Source organism: Bufo bufo, chromosome 4 (assembly GCF_905171765.1).
Source record: "Bufo bufo chromosome 4, aBufBuf1.1, whole genome shotgun sequence".
In the NCBI taxonomy this organism is placed as follows: domain Eukaryota; kingdom Metazoa; phylum Chordata; class Amphibia; order Anura; family Bufonidae; genus Bufo; species Bufo bufo.
This window is the reverse complement of record NC_053392.1, coordinates 573,170,077-573,190,374: the sequence shown is the minus strand read 5'-3', so window position 1 is coordinate 573,190,374 and position 20,298 is coordinate 573,170,077. Positions and strand designations below refer to the sequence as shown.

The 20,298-nt window shown below is 45.7% G+C and overlaps 1 protein-coding gene across 1 annotated transcript in view; it reads right to left on the bottom strand.

Annotated features, from left to right (window-relative positions):
* Window positions 1–20,298, bottom strand: part of THADA (THADA armadillo repeat containing) — a 591,430-nt gene that overhangs the window by 315,008 nt on the left and 256,124 nt on the right. The window contains 2 exon segments of the mRNA XM_040430339.1: window positions 15,640–15,701; window positions 15,703–15,763. Of these exon segments, the coding sequence (XP_040286273.1) occupies window positions 15,640–15,701; window positions 15,703–15,763 (123 nt within the window).

Sequence of the window (20,298 nt, the reverse complement as noted above, 5' to 3'; positions counted from 1 at the left end):
CTGCCAGCAGAATGGAGATGTCAGTGGGCACAGGGTCACTATTGCTCATTTTATTTCCCCTGATGATTGCTCCCTAGACAAAACAAGCTATTATAACTAATAAAAAAAGTATTTGGGAACTTATTTTTAATAAAGCTTTAATAAAGTATTTACATTTTCTTAATTCACTGAGAACCCCTTAAACTGTTTTTATGTTATAATCATACATTTTTTTATTTTATTTTCTGAACATAATTATGGGGGTGGCCATCTCCGATTAAAAACAATTGGAGGGATATTTTACAGCAGCCACCATGGGTCATAGACACAATGGACAGGAGCTGAATCACTGACTTCTATGGAAGAGTTTTTTTTAGATATGCTCTTGGACCTGTGCAGGGGTCATTGTACAGGGAGGGGGAGTAGATAAGCTGTGACATCACCGACCTACTGTGAATGGTGGATCCTGTGTTATCTATATCTGTCACTGTAATTCTTCCTGTGATTAAAAATAGATGACTGCTAATAAGTGATCTGTACAGAACCGAACGTTTCAACATATTATTAGTCAGTGTCCACTGTGAAAACTGCAGGAATTAAAGATTTTTTTCTGAATATAGAGGAATTCTTTTTTAATCACATAAAATTAGAAAAAAAATATTAAAACATAGGTCATTTTTAGATAATACGTTGTTTAACCACCTCAGCCCCCAGGGCTTAAACACCCTTAAAGACCAGGCCACTTTTTACACTTCTGACCTACACTACTTTCACCGTTTATTGCTCGGTCATGCAACTTACCACCCAAATGAATTTTACCTCCTTTTCTTCTCACTAATAGAGCTTTCATTTGGTGGTATTTCATTGCTGCTGACATTTTTACTTTTTTTGTTATTAATCGAAATTTAACGATTTTTTTGCAAAAAAATGACATTTTTCACTTTCAGGTGTAAAATTTTGCAAAAAAAACGACATCCATATATAAATTTTTCTCTAAATTTATTGTTCTACATGTCTCTGATAAAAAAAAAATGTTTGGGTAAAAAATAAAAATGGTTTGGGTAAAAGTTATAGCGTTTACAAACTATGGTACAAAAATGTGAATTTCCGCTTTTTGAAACAGCTCTGACTTTCTGAGCACCTGTCATGTTTCCTGAGGTTCTACAATGCCCAGACAGTACAAACACCCCACAAATGACCCCATTTCGGAAAGTAGACACCCTAAGGTATTCACTGATGGGCATAGTGAGTTCATAGAACTTTTTATTTTTTGTCACAAGTTAGTGGAAAATGATGATTTTTTTTTTTTCTTACAAAGTCTCATATTCCACTAACTTGTGACAAAAAATAAAAACTTCCATGAACTCACTATGCCCATCAGCGAATACCTTGGGGTGTCTTCTTTCCAAAAAGAGGTCACTTGTGGGGTAGTTATACTGCCCTGGCATTTCAGGGGCCCAAATGTGTGGTAAGTTGTTTGAAATCAAAATCTGTAAAAATTGTCCGGTGAAATCCGAAAGGTGCTCTTTGGAATATGGGCCCCTTTGCCCACCTAGGCTGCAAAAAAGTGTCACACATCTGGTATCTCCGTACTCAGGAGAAGTTGGGGAATGTGTTTTGGGGTGTCATTTTACATATACCCATGCTGGGTGAGATAAATATCTTGGTCAAATGCCAACTTTGTATAAAAAAAATGGGAAAAGTTGTCTTTTGCCAAGATATTTCTCTCACCCAGCATGGGTATATGTAAAATGACACCCCAAAACACATTCCCCAACTTCTCCTGAGTACGGAGATACCACATGTGTGTCACTTTTTTGCAGCCTAGGTGGGCAAAGGGGCCCATATTCCAAAGAGCACCTTTCGGATTTTACCGGCCAATTTTTACAGATTTTGATTTCAAACAACTTACCACACATTTGGGCCCCTAGAATGCCAGGGCAGTATAACTACCCCACAAGTGACCCCATTTTGGAAAGAAGACACCCCAAGGTATTCGCTGATGGGCATAGTGAGTTCATGGAAGTTTTTATTTTTTGTCACAAGTTAGTGGAATATGAGACTTTGTAAGAAAAAAAAAAAAAAAATCATCATTTTCCACTAACTTGTGACAAAAAATAAAAAGTTCTATGAACTCACTATGCCCATCAGTGAATACCTTAGGGTGTCTACTTTCCGAAATGGGGTCATTTGTGGGGTGTTTGTACTGTCTGGGCATTGTAGAACCTCAGGAAACATGACAGGTGCTCAGAAAGTCAGAGCTGTTTCAAAAAGCGGAAATTCACATTTTTGTACCATAGTTTGTAAACGCTATAACTTTTACCCAAACCATTGTCATAACTTGTGACAAAAAATAAAAAATTCTAGGAACTCGCCATGCCCCTCACGGAATACCTTGGGGTGTCTTCTTTGCAAAATGGGGTCACTTGTGGGGTAGTTATACTGCCCTGGCATTTTCCAGGGGCCCTAATGTGTGGTAAGTAGGTAAATGACCTGTGAAATCCTAAAGGTGCTCTTTGGAATGTGGGCCCCTTTGCCCACCTAGGCTGCAAAAAAGTGTCACACATGTGGTATCGCCGTATTCAGGAGAAGTTGGGCAATGTGTTTTGGTGTGTCTTTTTACATATACTCATGCTGGGTGAGAGAAATATCTCGGCAAAAGACAACTTTTCCCATTTTTTATACAAAGTTGGCATTTGACCAAGCTATTTATCTCACCCAGCATGGGTATATGTAAAATGACACCCCAAAACACATTGCCCAACTTCTCTTGAATACGGCGATACCACATGTGTGACACTTTTTTGCAGCCTAGATGCGCAAAGGGGCCCACATTCATTTTATGAGGGCATTTTTAGACATTTGGATCCCAGACTTCTTCTCACGCTTTAGGGCCCCTAGAATGCCAGGGCAGTATAAATACCCCACACGTGACCCCATTTTGGAAAAAAGACACCCCAAGGTATTCAATGAGGGGCATGGCGAGTTCATAGAAATTTTTTTTTTTTGGCACAAGTTAGCGGAAATAGATTTTTTTTTTTTTTTTTCTCACAAAGTCTCCCTTTCCGCTAACTTGGGACAAAAATTTCAATCTTTCATGGACTCAATATGCCCCTCACGGAATACCTTGGGGTGTCTTCTTTCCGAAATGGGGTCACATGTGGGGTATTTATACTGCCCTGGCATTCTAGGGGCCCTAAAGCGTGAGAAGAAGTCTGGAATATAAATGTCTAAAAAATTTTACGCATTTGGATTCCGTGAGGGGTATGGTGAGTTCATGTGAGATTTTATTTTTTGACACAAGTTAGTGGAATATGAGACTTTGTAAGAAAAAAAATAATAATTTCTGCTAACTTGGGCCAAAAATATGTCTGAATTGAGCCTTACAGGGGGGTGATCAATGACAGGGGGGTGATCAATGACAGGGGGGTGATCAATGACAGGGGGGTGATCAATGACAGGGGGGTGATCAGGGAGTCTATATGGGGTGATCACCCCCCTGTCATTGATCACCCCCCTATAAGGCTTCATTCAGATGTCTGTATGTGTTTTGCGGATCTGATCCATGTATCAGTGGATCCGTAAAAATCATACGGACATCTGAATGCAGCCTTACAGGGGGGTGATCAATGACAGGGGGGGTGATCAATGACAGGGGGGTGATCAGGGAGTCTGTATGGGGTGATCACTCCCCTGTAAGGCTCCATTCAGATGTCCGTATGTGTTTTGCGGATCCGATCCATGTATCAGTGGATCCGTAAAAATCATACGGACATCTGAATGCAGCCTTACAGGGGAGTGATCAATGACAGGGGGGGTGATCAGGGAGTCTATATGGGGTGATCACTCCCCTGTAAGGCTCCATTCAGATGTCCGTATGTGTTTTGCGGATCCGATCCATGTATCAGTGGATCCGTAAAAATCATACGGACATCTGAATGCAGCCTTACAGGGGGGTGATCAATGACAGGGGGGTGATCAGGGAGTCTATATGGGGTGATCACCTCCGTCATTGATCACTCCCCTGTAAGGCTCCATTCAGACGTCCGTATGATTTTTACGGATCCGATCCATCTATCAGTGGATCCGTAAAATTCATACGGACCTCTGATTGGAGCCTTACAGGGGGGTGATCAATGACAGGGGGGTAATCAATGACAGGGGGGTGATCAGGGAGTCTATATAGGGTGATCACCTCCGTCATTGATCACGCCCCTGTAAGGCTCCATTCAGACGTCCGTATGATTTTTACGGATCCGATCCATCTATCAGTGGATCCGTAAAATTCATACGGACCTCTAAATGGAGCCTTACAGGGGGTTATCAATGACAGGGGGGTAATCAATGACAGGGGGGTGATCAGGGAGTCTATATAGGGTGATCAGGGGTGATCAGGGGTGAATAAGGGGTTAATAAGTGACGGGGGGGGGTGTAGTGTAGTGTAGTGGTGCTTGGTGCAACATATTACTGAGCTACCTGTGTCCTCTGGTGGTCGATCCAAACAAAGGGGACCACCAGAGGACCAGGTAGCAGGTATATTAGACGCTGTTATCAAAACAGCGTCTAATATACCTGTTAGGGGTTAAAAAAATCACATCTCCAGCCTGCCAGCGAACGATCGCCGCTGGCAGGCTGGAGATCCACTCGCTTACCTCCGGTTCCTGTGAACGCGCGTGCCTGTGTGCGCGCGTTCACAGGAAATCTCGGCCATCGCGAGAGGACGCACCGGCGCGTCCACCCAGAAGAGCAGGGCCGCCGCCAGGACGCAATCCTGTGTACGGCGGTCCTGAGGCGGTTAAAGTAGAAATAGTTTTTATTTACAATTCCAGATCTTGGTGGGATCCGCTTGCATTATGAAGAACAAAGTCAAAACGGATCCGTCCTGACTTACATTGAAAGTCAATGGGGGACGGATCCGTTTTCAATTGCACCATATTGTGTCAGTGAAAAGGGATCCGCTCCCATTGACTTACATTGTAAGTCAGGACGGATCCGTTTGGCTCCGCATCGTCAGGCGGACATCAAAACGCTGCAAGCTGCGTTTTGGTGTCCGTATCCAGAGCGGAATGGAGGCGGAACGGAGCCAAACTGATGCATTCTGATCGGATTCTTATCCATTATCCATTCAGAATGCATTGGGGCGGCTGAACTGATTCGTTTTAAACCATTTGTGAGATCCCTGAAACGGATCGCACACGGAATTCAAAACGCCAGTGTGAAAGTAGCCATACTTTCAGATATGTCTGAAGAGGTCTTAAAAAGCCAAACACAGAATTACAATGTGTAACTGTCTATCTACAGGGCACGCCTCCGTTATTTATGATGGCAGTGGTTAAAGAGGGGAGTAACATGGTGTCAACACCAGATCAAAGGAAATAAAAGGAAAACAAATAATTTATGCATCCCACTCTTGGTGCTGGGCAGCCAGCAGTCAGGAGGTTAATCTGTTGCTGCCCACCCTTCAGCTGGAACCCATCACATATTCAGCTTGCCATGTTTATTGGTTTGTCCGTGTGTGGGTGTGCTGGGATCTCATTACATCTAAAACTTTACTTCTCCTAATTGCACCATAAACTGCCCTGAGCAATCAGCTAACAACGCGTGCAAGCGCTGCACCTGCCAACAGGACCAAAAACAAACCTATCAGCGATCTATCTATCTATCTCATATATATCCATCTATCTAATCTCATATCTATTCATTCTTAAATCTATCTATATATCTATCTATCACATATATATGTATCTATCTATCTATCACATATCTATGTATCTATCTATATATATATATATATATATCTCCTATCAATCTCCTATCTATCTATCTTTCATCTATCTCTCTATATCCTATCTACTATCTCCTATCTATCTATCTATCTATCAAATATCTAACCATCTCCTATAAGGATACGTCTACACGACGACATTTGTCGCGCGACAGATAGGGCACAACTACACTGCAACATTTGTAGCGCAACATTTTGTTGCACTAATGTCGCGCGACAATTTTTATAATGGCAGTCTGTGGCGTCGCACTGCAACATGCAACATGCTGCGACTGCGACGCAACAGTCGCAGAAAAATCCATCTCGAATGGATTTTCTGCGACTGTTGCGTCGCAGTCGCAGCATGTTGCAGTGCGACACCATAACATGCCATTATAAAAATTGTCGCGCGACAAATGTCGTCGTATAGACGTAGCCCAAATCAAATCAAATAAGCTTTATTGGCAGGAGTAAAAACATTTCAGCATTGCCAAAGCAAGTGGGAAATAATTGGGTAGGGTTGGGGGATGGGGACATATACAGGGTGGGGGTATAGGAGTCCATGGTATATCAGGCTCCTCTCAGTCTATGGCAGGCAGTAATATACTGTGCTGCTGTGGCCGCTGTGTTCTCATCTTCCCCCAGCAGTATGGAGAGTCTCTCTTCCTCCTCCATGGAGATGAAGTCTGGGCAGAGATCAGACAGTCTCCTGAAGTGAGTCTCCCTCACTGCTGAGTATTTGGGGCACTGCAGCAGGAAATGAGCCTCATCATCGCACTGATGGCACAGTCTGCTCTCCCTAGGCATGTACCTATGTCGGTGACGCCCGGATTCAATGAGCAGGCTGTGGGCGCTCAGTCTGTACCGGCTCAGGATCTGTCGGTCTCTTGGATTGGGGAGTTTCTCCAGATATGGGGCCAGTTTGTACTCCCTCTGCAGGCTCTGGTATACTGTCAGCTTCTGTGAGGTTTGTATGTCGTTTCTCCAGACGCTAATATAATCTTCTTTGTACTTGTGTATCGTAACTGGATTTCGCCCTTTGTCAGGCTATATCGGTTAGTGGCTTGTTGCAGGGTGCTTTGTTTTTCTGGGGCTTCATGGTGTAGCAAGGCTTTGTGATGGTAGGAGTTGGGACTGCTGCTATGCAGATGGACTCTGAATGATCGCACCCGCTTCTGAACAGCAAAGTAAGGGTACTTTCACACTTGCGTTCTTTGATTCCAGCAGGCAGTTCCGTTGCCTGAACTGCCTGCCTGATTAGGCAAACTGTATGCAAACGCATGTCATTTTTTCTGAGTGATCAGGATCCTGATCAGTCAGAAAAATGCCTGATCAGTCAGAAAAATGTATTGCAATACCGGATCCGTTTTTCCGGTGTCATCAGGCAAAACGAATCCAGTATTTATTTTTTTCACATTTTTAAAAGTCTGCGCATGCGCAGACCGGAATACTGGATCCGTCAATGCGGCAATTTGAATGCCGGATCCGGCACTAACACATTCCTATGGAAAAAAATGCCGGATCCAGCATTCAGGCAAGGGTTCCGTTTTTTTGTCCGGAGATAAAAACCGTAGCATGCTGCAGTATTATCTCCATCCTGATCAGTCAAAAAGACTGAACTGAAGACATCCTGAATGGATTGCTCTCCATTCAGAATGCATGGGGATAAAACTGATCAGTTCTTTTCCGGTATAGAGCCCCTAGGACGGTACTCAATGCCAGAAAAGAATACCGCTAGTGTGAAAGTACCCTAAAGTGGGAATCTGCCCAGTTCTGCTCCACAGGCACTGTTTGAGGTGCTCCTGTGGACCTGGAGAAAGTGTTTGCAGAGTTCTAGGTGGAATAGTTCTGTTGGCCCAGAGTCCCACTTTGCCCAGTCTGGGTATATGTCTGGGCCCCAGACTTCGCTGCCATACAGGAGGATTGGGGCTATGATGGTGTCAAGGATTTTACGCCAGATGGTCACTGGTGCTTTAAGGTGATACAGACGCCTTCTGATGGCATAGAAGGTTTTGCTCGCCTTGTCTTTCAGTGTTTCTTAAAACTCCCTGATTGGCTGATTTCTAGGCCCAGGTAGGTGTAGCTGTCGGTTTCTGAAAGTGGATAGTTATTTAGAAGGAAGGGAGGATGCCCGGCTTCTTTCCGGTTTATTTTCTGGAACACCATGATGTTGGTTTTCTTTGGATTGATGGGCAGTGCCCACGTATTACTGAACTTCTCCAGGATTTTCAGGTTATCTTGGAGACCTTTCTCAGTTGGCGATAGTAGCAGAAGATCATCTGCATAAGGCCGAATGCACACAGCCGTGGAACACGGCCGTGAGCGGTCCGTGGTATCCCGGCCTGGCATCCTGCTGAGAGCAGGAGCGCACGGCGTCATTGGTTGCTAAGACGCCGTGCGCTTCATGCCGCCGCTGAACTACAGTAATACACTCGTAAAGATCATACGGCCATGTGCATTCGGCCTAAAGGAGAAATTTCACATCGGTGTCATGGAGGGCGAGACCAGGTGCTGTGGAGGACTCCAGAGCCGCCACCAGATCATTGATGTAGATGTTAAACAGGGTTGGACTGAGGCTGCAGCCCTGTCTGACTCCACGGCTCTGCCGGAAATAAGCCGTTCTCCTTCCATTTACTTTCACGCTGCATCTGTTCTCAGTGTAGGAACTTTTGATGACATCATATGTTTTTCCTCCTATTCCGCTTTCAAGAAGTTTCAGGAATAAGCCCGGATGCCACACTGAGTCAAAGGCCTTCTTAAAGTCCACAAAGCAGGCATAGATCTTTCTATGCTTTGTACTGTGGACATGGCTCTTGATGAGGCTCTGCAGGGTGTAGATGTGGTCTGTGGTGCGGTGGTTTGGTATGAAGCCTGCTTGGCTTCTGCTGAGGATGTTATGCTAGGTGAGGAAGCTGAGGATCCTCTTATTCAGGATACTGCTGACGCATATCCCTCTATAGTTGGCTGGGTCGTACCTGTCTCCGCCCTTGTGTATGGGGGTGATGATGCCCTGGTTCCAGCTCTGGGGGAAGTAGCCGGCACTCAGCACAACATTGTAGAGTTTTACTAATGCGGCCTGGATACCTGGCGGGCTGTATTTGATTATTTCTGGAAGGATCCCATCTGGGCCGCGGGCTTTTTTACTCTTTATCCTCTGTTATCTCCTGCAGTGTGATCAGTGTGTCTAAAGGGTTTTGGAATTCTGATTTTCTTCTTCCATATCCTTCAGCTTTTTCGCGATTTCTTTTTGTTCTGGGCTTTGGTCCTCTCTCAAGGTGGCTTTGTAAAGATCCTTGAAGTACTGGAGCCAGATGTTGCCATTTTGGATGTGGAGGTTGGTGTTCTTGTTGGTTTTGTTCATGTGTTTCCATAGTTCCCAGAAGGAGTTGTCCTGGAGAGCAGGAGTTGGAGGACCTTGGTTGAGATGTTGCCTTGCTTTTTCTTTCTGAGTTTTTTTTTGTATTGCCTTTGTATGTTGCTGTAGGCTTCCCTCAGACTGGGGTTGTTCGGATCTTGGCGTTTCCTATTTGAGGCCATTCTTAGCGCCTTCCTTATATCTTTACACTCCCGGCCAAACCAACTTTTGTAGCATCTTTTGAGGTCAGACATTTCCGCCATGGTGCAAAGTATATTATTAAAGTCCCTTACCGCGAGATTTACTCCTTCTGGGGTCAGCTCATACACTTTACTATGGAAGTTATGGAGCATCTCCTGGATCTCTGTGCTGTTTATGGTCTCCATATACTTTGGGGCTGACATCTTGGACCATTTAAAATATGGAGGTAGGTTAAAGAGGCCGGTCTGCTGAAAGGTTTGTGCCGGTGGTTTACTTGTGGATTTAATGTATAGGAGCAGTTGGTTGTGGTCCGACAGGTGTGTCTGTGGGGTGACTATGAAGCCACCAAAATTTTTGGGGTCCATATCTCTGATGGCATAGTCTACCACACTGTTGCCTACATGGGAGTTTAGGGTGTAGCTACCAAGAGAGTCTCCCTTGGTGCGGCCATTGAGAATATGAAGTCCGAGGCTTCGACATAAGTTCAGCAATGTTCTGCCACTTTTATTTACTGTGCTGTCATAGCTGTTTCTCAGTGTGCACTGAGCTGTCACAGTCAGTGTCTGCTCAGAATATATAGACATTTCCGTCAGTTGTCAAGTAGTCTCTCTCCTTCCCTGTTCTTGCATTCAGGTCTCCAAAGATGAGAACATTGCCCAGGGCCTGAAAATGGGCGGCTTCCCTCTGTAGGATATCAAAGCTGTCGGGATTGAAGTATGGAGACTCTGGTGGAGCTATGTATGCTGCATAGAGGTAGACGTCAGCCCGAGAGGTGAGGATGGAGTGGCCTATCCTTACCCAGATGTGGCTGTCTCCTTTCTTTACTGGTCTGATCTGCTCATGGAGCTCCTCTTTATACCAAACTAATATTCCTCCTGAGCTCCGGCCCAGCTTGAAGCTTTTGTTTTTCAGAGCAGGGACAGAGATCTCCCTCTATCCGGTGGGCACCAAGGATTTATTCTCTGTCTTAGTCCATGTTTCTAGGAGGATCTGTATGTCAATGTTTTTTAGTCTTTGGGTAAAGTCTGGATCATGCGTCTTACATCCGAAGGCTAAAGCGTTCAGGCCCTGAATGTTCCAGCTGCTGACAATAAGAGATGTCATGGTTTGTCCGTATACCTTGTAATGAGCTGCCCTGCATAGGACAAGCTGGATTCTTGACTGGTGGCCATATTGTAGCATTAGGGTCCAGTCAGTGTTCTGAGTGCTGAGCAGGGTCTTTATCTTCTCAATGTCTCTGCTCTGCATTACTCTATGTGAGGCACGTGGATTCCTCCATGGTTTGTGCCTCTGATGGCCATATTTTGCGGTAAAGGTCACCATTTCCAGTTTGTTGAGGAGGGTATGAGGTTTCAGGTCTATTTGTTGTTGGTGACTTTTCCATAGGTTTTTGTCTTGTGTAGGGTCAGGGCCGGGGGTCTCTGTTGAGCACTATGTCTTTGAATTCTTTGGCTAGAAGGCTGACTTCTTGGTTATTGAGGTGTTTATTCTCATATAGGTGATGATGGCTTATGGAGGGGTGTTGTGCAAGGGTGATGTCTGGCATGGCGCTGATTTTAGCTGCCAGCTCTGTGTTGATGCTCTGGATGTTGTGTTCAGGGATGTCCTTTCTTGGGAGCAGAGATGACAGGATGATTTTACAGCTGGGGAATTTCTGTTGTGCTGTCCCTGCTAGCTAGCTCAGTTGTCCTGCTATCTGCTGTTCCTGGAGGTTATTGGTGCCTGTATGTATGATAATGTGGTTTGGTTTGATGAAATATGGATTATTGATGATGACTGCTGCTTGTTCGATAGTAGAGCAGCAAATTTTACTGACTCTTTTTCCTTGGAAAAGTCGCTTTGTGTTCAAGTATTTACCATTGGAGTCTACAATCAGAACAGTATTAGTGCACTGTGGCTTACTGCTCACGTATCTATCTATCTCATATCTATCTATCTCATATCTACCTATTATCTATCTCACATCTATCTATCTATCTATCTATCTATCTATCTATCTATCTATCTATCTATCATCTCATATCAAATCCGCTTTATTGGCAGGACTAAATAGGGTTGGTGGATGGGGACATATCCAGGGTGGGGATATAGGAGTCCATGGTATATCAGGCTCCTCTCAGTTTATGGCAGGCAGTAATATATTGAACAGCTATGGCCGGTGTGTTCTTCTCTTCCCCCAGAAGTATGGAGAGTCTCTCTTCTTCCTCCATGGAGGTGAAGTCTGGGCAGAGATCAGACAGTCTCCTGAAGTGAGAGTCCCTCACTGCTGAGTATTTGGGACACTGCAGCAGAAAGTAAGCCATATCCTCCACTTCCTCCTGGTCGCACTGCTGGCACAGTCTTCTCTCTCTGGGCATGTACCTCTGTCGATGCTGCCCAAATTCGATGAGCAGGCTGTGGGCGCTCAGTTTGTAGCAGCTCAGGATCTGTCAGTCTCTGGGGTTGGGGAGTTTCTCTAGATATGTATATATTTATCTCATATCTATCTATCTATCTATCTATCTAATATCTATCTAATATGTATCTATATCATATCTATCTCATCTCTATCTAACTATATTGTGCGTGTATATATATATATATATATATATATATATATATATATATATATCTCATCTCTCTCCCTCTCATCGCTCCCCCACCCTCTCTCATATGTATCCCCCTCTTCCAACTGTATGCAATTGAAATGCATCCACTGCCCATAGGTTCTTGTGTTTATAATGCCCAGTCAGATACACTTTTACACTTTATTGGCATTCATCATGTTAATGGACCACAAGAATGCATTCAATGTATACACTGGAAGCATTCTCGAAGTTTACGTCAAATGTTAAGCAAAAATAATATGTGAATAGAGGGATTATCACATGATTAATGTAAAAAATGGAAATTCAATATCATATAGTACATGACAATCTGCAGAACCAGCCCTGTACCTAAGATGGATCCAGAGATCTCCACATTCATTGCTGCAATGTAGAATATTTTTCATGGCAGAACCCCTTTAAGACTGATCTGGCATCCATTAATCCAGTATGACTGATTACCCAGCAGAGAACTGATGTTTAGAGACAATGGGGGTCATTTACAAAGGCTGTAGAGCAGTTTGCTGGCGTACAAAAGTAGTAAATTATTGTGCAAGTGGCAATTTGCGTAAAAATTCTTGAACTTAAAAAAAATAAAAAAAAGTGGGCAGAACTTAGCAAAAGGGGCATTGCCAACTAGAAGAGTAGTTGAAATCTAATATATAAAGCTGAGTGTATGTGTGTATGTATATATGTCCGCTAAAGGAATCCGCACCGTCGCATTTACAATCACGAAATTTGGCACACAGGTACATCAGGTGTCCGGGAAGGTTTTAGACCAGGTCTCAGCTCTCTAGGATGTACCGTTCCTGAGATATTCCCAAAAAATGCATTAGCCAATAGAAGCTTGGTCACGTGACCCTTATCAGCCAATAGAAGCTCGTAGGTCCTCCAGTCTCCACATACACAGTTTTACTCTAGGTTTCCATAACAACCCAGCCATTTATCTTCACTGCTGTAGGAGAGCTTTAAAGGAAATCTGTCACCAGGATAATTGCTATTGAAGTAAAGCCATGGCCTAATAGCACTTAGTACCTCATTTCAAGATGTGCCTTTGTTCCAGCAATAGATCTTTTCTATCTTCTGAAAATGCAGTTTATTTGGTATGCAAATGAGCCAGTAAGGTGCCCAGAGGGGCGTCACTATTGCAGGAAAGTGATAAAATATTGAGGCACTCAGTCTGAAAGTTTTGCAATTCAAATGTATTTTTTTATTTTTTCATTTTTCTGCATCATCCATTTGCCCGTGGTATATTAAGGAATGACAGACTATTTCTGACCAGACGTTTCGGTCACGCGCCCAGGCAAACCTCTATCCAATACACAGATAACATGACCACTGATGAAGGTCCACCGTGACCAAAACGTCTGGTCAGAAATAGTCTGTCATTCCTTAATATACCACGGGCAAATGGATGATGCAGAAAAATGAAAAAATAAAAAAATACATTTGAATTGCAAAACTTTCAGACTGAGTGCCTCAATATTTTATCACTTGGATACGGCCTAATAAGCCCTTGATCGGCACCGGTGATACTACTTGAACAGAGTGCGGTTCCTCACTTCTCTACAGACTATTGCAGGAAAGGCATGGGGGGCACACATCCTTATAGCCCATGCTGAGAGACTAAGTCTGTGCGCAGCCGCACTGGGGCAGAGGAATGAGCCCAAAGTCTAAGTGTTCGCGCATGCGCACTGGTATGGTCGGCTTGTTTTGGGCATTCCAGTCTTTGTCCGTGCACAGCCGCACTGAGTTTAAGACTTGGCGCATGCGCACTGGCATGAGCGGTTCGTGTTTAGAGTTTAAGTGCTGGCACATGCGCACTGGGACGAGTGGTACGAGCATGCGCACTGGGACGAGTGGTCCGTCTGTGAGGTTCAAGACTAAGTCTGGGCGCAGCCGCACTGGGGCGGAAGAGTACGCCCTGAGTCTAAGTGTTGGCGCATGCGCACTGTGACGAGCAGCCTGTTTTGGGCAGTACAGTGGTGTTGGCAGGAGGTAAGTCCCTGCGCAGGTATTGGAGGAGCATCCTCATCAACAAGTTACACCCATCTAGATGACGGTGCTACGAGTCACTGTGAACTCTGGCCTCTCTACTGGCATTAGAATTGAGGGAGTGATCCTACCTTTCACACTCGTTGTGCTCATTGGCTCTCCACCCTGTTGTCAGGGGGGAGTTAGACTTTATAAGGTTCAAGGATGGCGTCTCTATTCAATTCTGTCCGTTACCCCTGATGAAGCCAGGTTAGCTGGCGAAACATGTTGGGGGACAGCAATCAGTGGTTTTAGATTCCTATGTCCTAGTCAGTTCTGGCAACTAGTGTAGCAAACCACCAGTGAAGCTATCTTAGAGTAAACATTGTTTGCCACAAAGCACTATTCCTCTCAAACACATATAGGACGGTGCTGCCCTGGTCTGCTAAGCATGTGAAGGCATGGGGAGTGCACCCTCGACGGACATTGCAGATGCAGCAATAAGCTTCAGAACTGACAGGGCATGAGATACTTTTAACCTAGTTTTTGCTCACATCCACTTATATTTAGGAAAGTGTTTTAACTAATGGTAGTAAAAGTTAAGTTTTATTATCTGGGACAAGTGTGGTTATTAGCCTAAACAGGCTTTATTTTGGTGACTCTTGCAGGAAGGAGCCCAGACACGCCCCCTGTCACAATGTGTCCACCCCCAAAAGACTTAATACCCCGCCCCCAAGCCCCACTAATCCACGCCCCTTATTGGGTTAGACCACGCCCCCACCACCACCACCACCACCACTCCCGAGCCGACGGGGTTTGAAAAGATAGAAGGTAAAAATAAACTTCTGTCAGCTGCAGGGGTGGGAGGGATGGTGACTTTCTCCCTGCAGCTTACACTCAGACAGCACAGTGCTGCTGTCTTAGAGTGAGCTGTTCAAAAGGACATGCCCCCGATGCGGTTAGGCCATGCCCCCTCCCACTCCTCAGCCAACTGAGATTGAAAAAATTAAGGTAAAAATCAACTTCTAGATCCCGCTAAGCCACACCCCGATCTGGTTAGGCCACGCCCCATCCCACTCCTGAGCAACAGGGATTGGAAAAATGAAGTAAAAATCAACTTCTGTCAGCTGCAGAGGTGGAAGTGGACGGTGACTTTCTCCCTGCAGCTCACACTGCAGACAGTATGTGCTGCTGTCTTAGAGAGAGCTGTTCAAAAGGACACGCCCCCGATCCAGTAAAGGTCACTGTTAAGGGGGCGGGCCCCTGTGGGAGGTTCGCTGTCAAGGGGGGGGTTGGTATGCTGTGAAAGTCACTGTTAAAGGGGAAGGCTGCTATAAAGGTCAAAGTTAAGGGGGTGGGCTGCTGTTGAGGTCCAATTTTAAGGGATGGGGCACTGTGGGGGGGCAGTGTTAAGGTGGGGGCTGTGGAGGTCACTGTTTTGGGGGCGGGGTCTGTAGATTCACCATAGTGGATAGTGTTGATATCTTTTAACGACACACACAAACATTTAATGAAATAGACTAAATATACCTGAGCGAAGCCGGGTCCTTCAGCTAGTTACATCTAAAATTCAAGCTAGCGCCGAGCTGGCATATGATTCAGTTTCTGGAGTACAGACATCACTAAATTTTTAAGAGTCACGCACTTCTAAATAATTGGTAGCATCTTACGCCACCGGGTATTTTACCTCACCATGAATTAGGATTATCCCGTCTTATAGTATCTCCTTTAGCTTTTCTGCTGAATTATCTCTCTCCTTAACATCATATTTTACTGATTACCTCATTATATATGGGATGAAAGGAGCCATGCTGAGTGCAGAATAGGTGCCATCCATGGGAGAACGGGTACAGCTTACTGAGGATAAGGAGCAAAAGGTACAAGCTGGGGTGAAGCTTCAGTCCCCTGTATGACTGCAAGAAAAAGAATTGCACATTATCATCAAATGTAGTATTAGAAAAAAAAAATATTTAAAACTGCTATGTACATACATTCCCGCACATCATTCAGTACTTATCAGATAACTTGTCTTCTTCTCCAGATCCACTCTCTCACTGCCCTGCAGTGCCCCCACAGGAAGAATATAGTATTACACAGGTTATTAAATAATAATAGGCTTTCCATGTGGACCTCCAGATCGAGAGACCCACTCTGACACATACATTCAGAACAGGGGACCGCCACCTCTCCCCATCGATTAACTCAGAAGCCTCTAATAGGGGCTCAGGGCTGGTTTTTATTTGTTAGGCTACATTCACACGACCGTATGAATGAGTCTGCATCAGTTTCACCATTTTGCGGAATGGGTGTGGACCTATTGATTTCTACGGGGGGCCGCAAAAGATGCAGGCAGCACATTGTGTGTCACCCGCATCCGTAGTTCCGTGCCGCGTCCCCGCAAAAAAAAATAAAAAATGGATCTGCAAAAAAAATATGGATGATGTCCGTGTGCATTCCGTATTTTTGCGGAACGGAACAGCTGGCCCTTAACTAGGGTTGGGCGATATACGGTATCACGATATACCGCGTATTAAAAAAAACGGCGGCATGGCGATATCGCCGTTTCCTAAATTACCGCTGTATTTCGTGACATCATAGAATCGGTCATGTGCGCTGACCGCTTCTAATCTGCGTCCCGCGGCCGCCTGCCCCAGCATGAACCGATACTGGACATTTGCAGAGTACTTGTACTCGTGCAAATGTCCCCGATACCTGCTGCCACTTGCGGCGGCGCTCTTAGCAGTGCGGCGTGGGGGAAGGAATTCTGTGACTCAAATTCCCGGCACCCGACCTCTGAGAGGACGCTGTGATCCGCGCAATTAACCGCCTCAGGTGTGGCACCTGAGGGGTTAATTGCGCGGAATCACAGCGTCCTCTCAGAGGTCGGGTGCCGGGAATGTTCTTCAGTCTCTGACTCATCATGGTGGCAGTGGCAGTGCGCCCCCCCTCCCACCCCAGTATTAATCATTGGTGCAGTGGCCACAGGGTCCCCCTCCTCCCCCCCATCATTGGTGGCAGTGGGCAGTGCGCCCCCCCCTCCCTCCCCAGTATTAATCATTGGTGGCAGTGCCACAGGGTCCCCCTCCCCCTCATCATTGTTGGCAGTAGGGCAGTTCCGACCGGAGTCCCAGCAGTGTAATGCTGGGGCTCCGATCGGTTACCATGGCAGCCAAGACGCTACTGAAGTCCTGGCTGCCATGGTATGTTAGTGAGCAGCATTATACTCACGTGCCCGTGGCCGCTCCTTCTTCTCATGGTCTGTGCGGCGCATTGCTAATGCTATAAGCATTAGCAATACGCCACACAGACAGAAGTAGCGCCCGGCGGCCACAGCGCACGTGAGTATAATGCTGCTCACTAACATACCATGGCAGCCAGGACTTCAGTAGCGTCATGGCTGCCATGGTAACCGATCGGAGCCCCAGCATTACACTGCTGGGATTCCGATCGGAACTGCCACTGCCACCAATGATGGGAGGGGAAGGGGGGACCCTGTGGCCACTGCCACCAATAATTAATACTGGGGAGGGAGGGGGGGGGGGCGCACTGCCCACTGCCACCAATGATGGGAGGGAGGAGGGGACCCTGTGGCCACTGTCACCAATGAATAATACTGAGGGGGGGGGGGGGGGGCCGGGGGAGTTACAGAGAGGGCTGATAAGAGGGAGAGGCTGGGGGCACATGAGAGGCTGATCAGAGGCTGGGGGGGGCTTGATCAGAGGGCTGGGGGCTGTTTTTTGACTTTTGGTTGTCAGTGTCACAAAATAAATGTGTTGATTATTTAATTGTTATAAATGGTATCGTAATTAACGTCTCCTTGTGGCTGCCCCCACACAGTATAACGTCTCCTTGTGGCTGTTCCCATACAGTGTAACGTCTCCTTGTGGCTACCCCCACACAGTATAACGTCTCCTTGTGGCTGCCCCATACAGTGTAACGTCTCCTTGTGGCTGCCCCATACAGTAGTGTCTCCCTGTGGCTGCCCCCATACAGTGGTGTCTCCTTGTGGCTGCCCCCATACGTGGTGTCTCCTTGTGGCTTGCCCCCATACAGTGGTGTCCTCCTGTGGCTGCCCCCATACAGTGGGGTCTCCTTGTGGCTGCCCCCATACAGTGGTGTCTCCTTGTGGCTGCCCCCATACAGTGGTGTCTCCTTGTGGCTGCCCCATACAGTGTAACGTCTCCTTGTGGCTGCCCCATGCATGTAACGTCTCCTTGTGGCTACCCCATACAGTGTAACGTCCTCCTTGTGGCTGCCCCATACAGTGTAACGTCTCCTTGTGGCTGCCCATACAGTGTAACATCTCCTTGTGTGCTGCCCCATACAGTGTAACGTCTCCTTGTGGCTGCCCCCATACAGTAATAGATGTCTCATTGTGGCCCCAAGTGTTTTTTTCTTCTAAATGGGCATTTATCACGATATATATCGTTATCGCGATTAAATTTCTTAATATCGTTATCGTGGGAATATTTTTTGATATCGTCCAACCCTACCCCTAACAGAACAGTACTATCCTTGTCCGTAATGGACAAGTTCAATTTTTTGCGAATGGACATATGGAAATGGAATGCACACGAGTAACTTCCGATGGCTCCGCATTTTGTCTGGGGAAAAAAAATAACGGACACAGAAAGAAAATACGTTTGTGTACATGAGCTCTAAGGAGACCAGCTGTGTATGGACACTTAATAGGCAATGCTCCATGGGAAAATAATATTGCAAAGAGGTACCCCCCAAAGAAGAGAACCTTGTGGAAGTGGCTCCCTATGAGTCAAAATCTGACTTATTCACAAGCCTTGGACATAAAGTAAAATAGCCCACCCAAACATGCCTTGTTAATGTCCCCAAGGCTTGTTTAAAAAGGTCAGATTTTGACTCATAGGGAGCCACTTCCATAAGGTTCTCTTTCTTTGGGGGGTACCTCTTTGCATATTATTTCCATGGAGAATGTGCCTATAAGTTTCCATGCACAGCTTGGTCTCCTTAAAGGGGTATTCCCATCTGAGACAATGGGTGCATATCTCTGTTTCGGGGTGCTTGCCCCTCATCAGTACGGAGTGGTATTCTGGCTGGCTGGGTGTAATGCCTTGGATGAATCTTAGGCAGAGTGCTAGGTCTCCTTAAAGGGGTATTCTCATCTCAGACAATGGAGACATATTGCTAGGAAACGCCCCCATTGTCTGATAAGTGCGGGTCCCATTACGGAGACCCGTCCCTATATTGAGAATGGACCGGGGAAAGTGGTGGCTGGAGGACCTCGGGTTTCCCAAGGTCTGGACACCACCAAGCACTCTCCCCATAGAAGTCAATATGAGCACATTGTGCTGGCTCAGCTATTTTCTTCGGGCCCATAGAAATGAATGGAGGGTGCGCCTTCCGGGACTTTGTCGGTTGCCTTTACGAGATAGCCTCTGGGACCCACAACTATCAGACAATGGGGGCATATCCTAGCGATATGCCCCCTATTGTCTGAGATGGTTATACCCCTTTAAGGAGACCTAGCACTCTGCCTAAGATCCATCCAATGAATCACACGGCCACCCAGAATCTCACTCCATTCTGACATGGGGCAAGCATCCCAAGACAGTGTCTACGGATCGATATTTGGCCTAGTCATTTCCCTGATGTCCCAAACCTAATGGAAAGTTGGATCTTCCACAAGGTGATGCTTGCAAGATGCTTCTCTTTCCTCGGGCGGTACCTCTTTGCATATTAAAGGAAAAATTGGTACTATATGTACTATATGAACTCTAAATTTCATTTTGACATTAATCATGGCATAATCCACTTAATTAATAACGCTAGTCACCGGTTTGTGGATATAGTGATCGCTAAAAGAGGTCATGGTTTAATAGTGAAAACCTCCCCGTATTGTTTGTCATTCGAGGCTATTTCTAGACGTCCCATGTAGATGTTCTTCAAATCTACTCTAGGATTTAATGCCATCTGTGGATCTAGGATGCAGATATTTCCAAATGCCTCTGGGACTCGCCAAGCAGTGACTAATAATTTGAATAATGAGACAGTGTCCATGACTAGAAGAAAGGCTGCAGCTTTCAATACGATACAGAAGGTGACTTGTCCATCAGGACTATTATAGTCCTGCACTTAATCAGCCATGACTCCCACATTAGAAACAATGCATTGACTAACAACTAGGGATGAGCGAACTTCTGTTTTCAAGTTCGGCGTACAAGGTTCGGGGTTTATCTAAGAATTCCGTTATGGATTCTGCTACCATGGTCCGGGTAGCAAAATCAGTAACAGAATTTTTAGATAACCCGAACCTTAGAACGCCGAACTTGAAAACAGAAGTACACTCACCGCTATTGGCATTGGCCCATCGGAAAATTCCCCTGTAAGGACCAATGGCCAATCCGCCCCTGACTTTCTGAAATCACCATGGGGGTTTGTTAGAACAGTCCAGAAATCAGGGACTG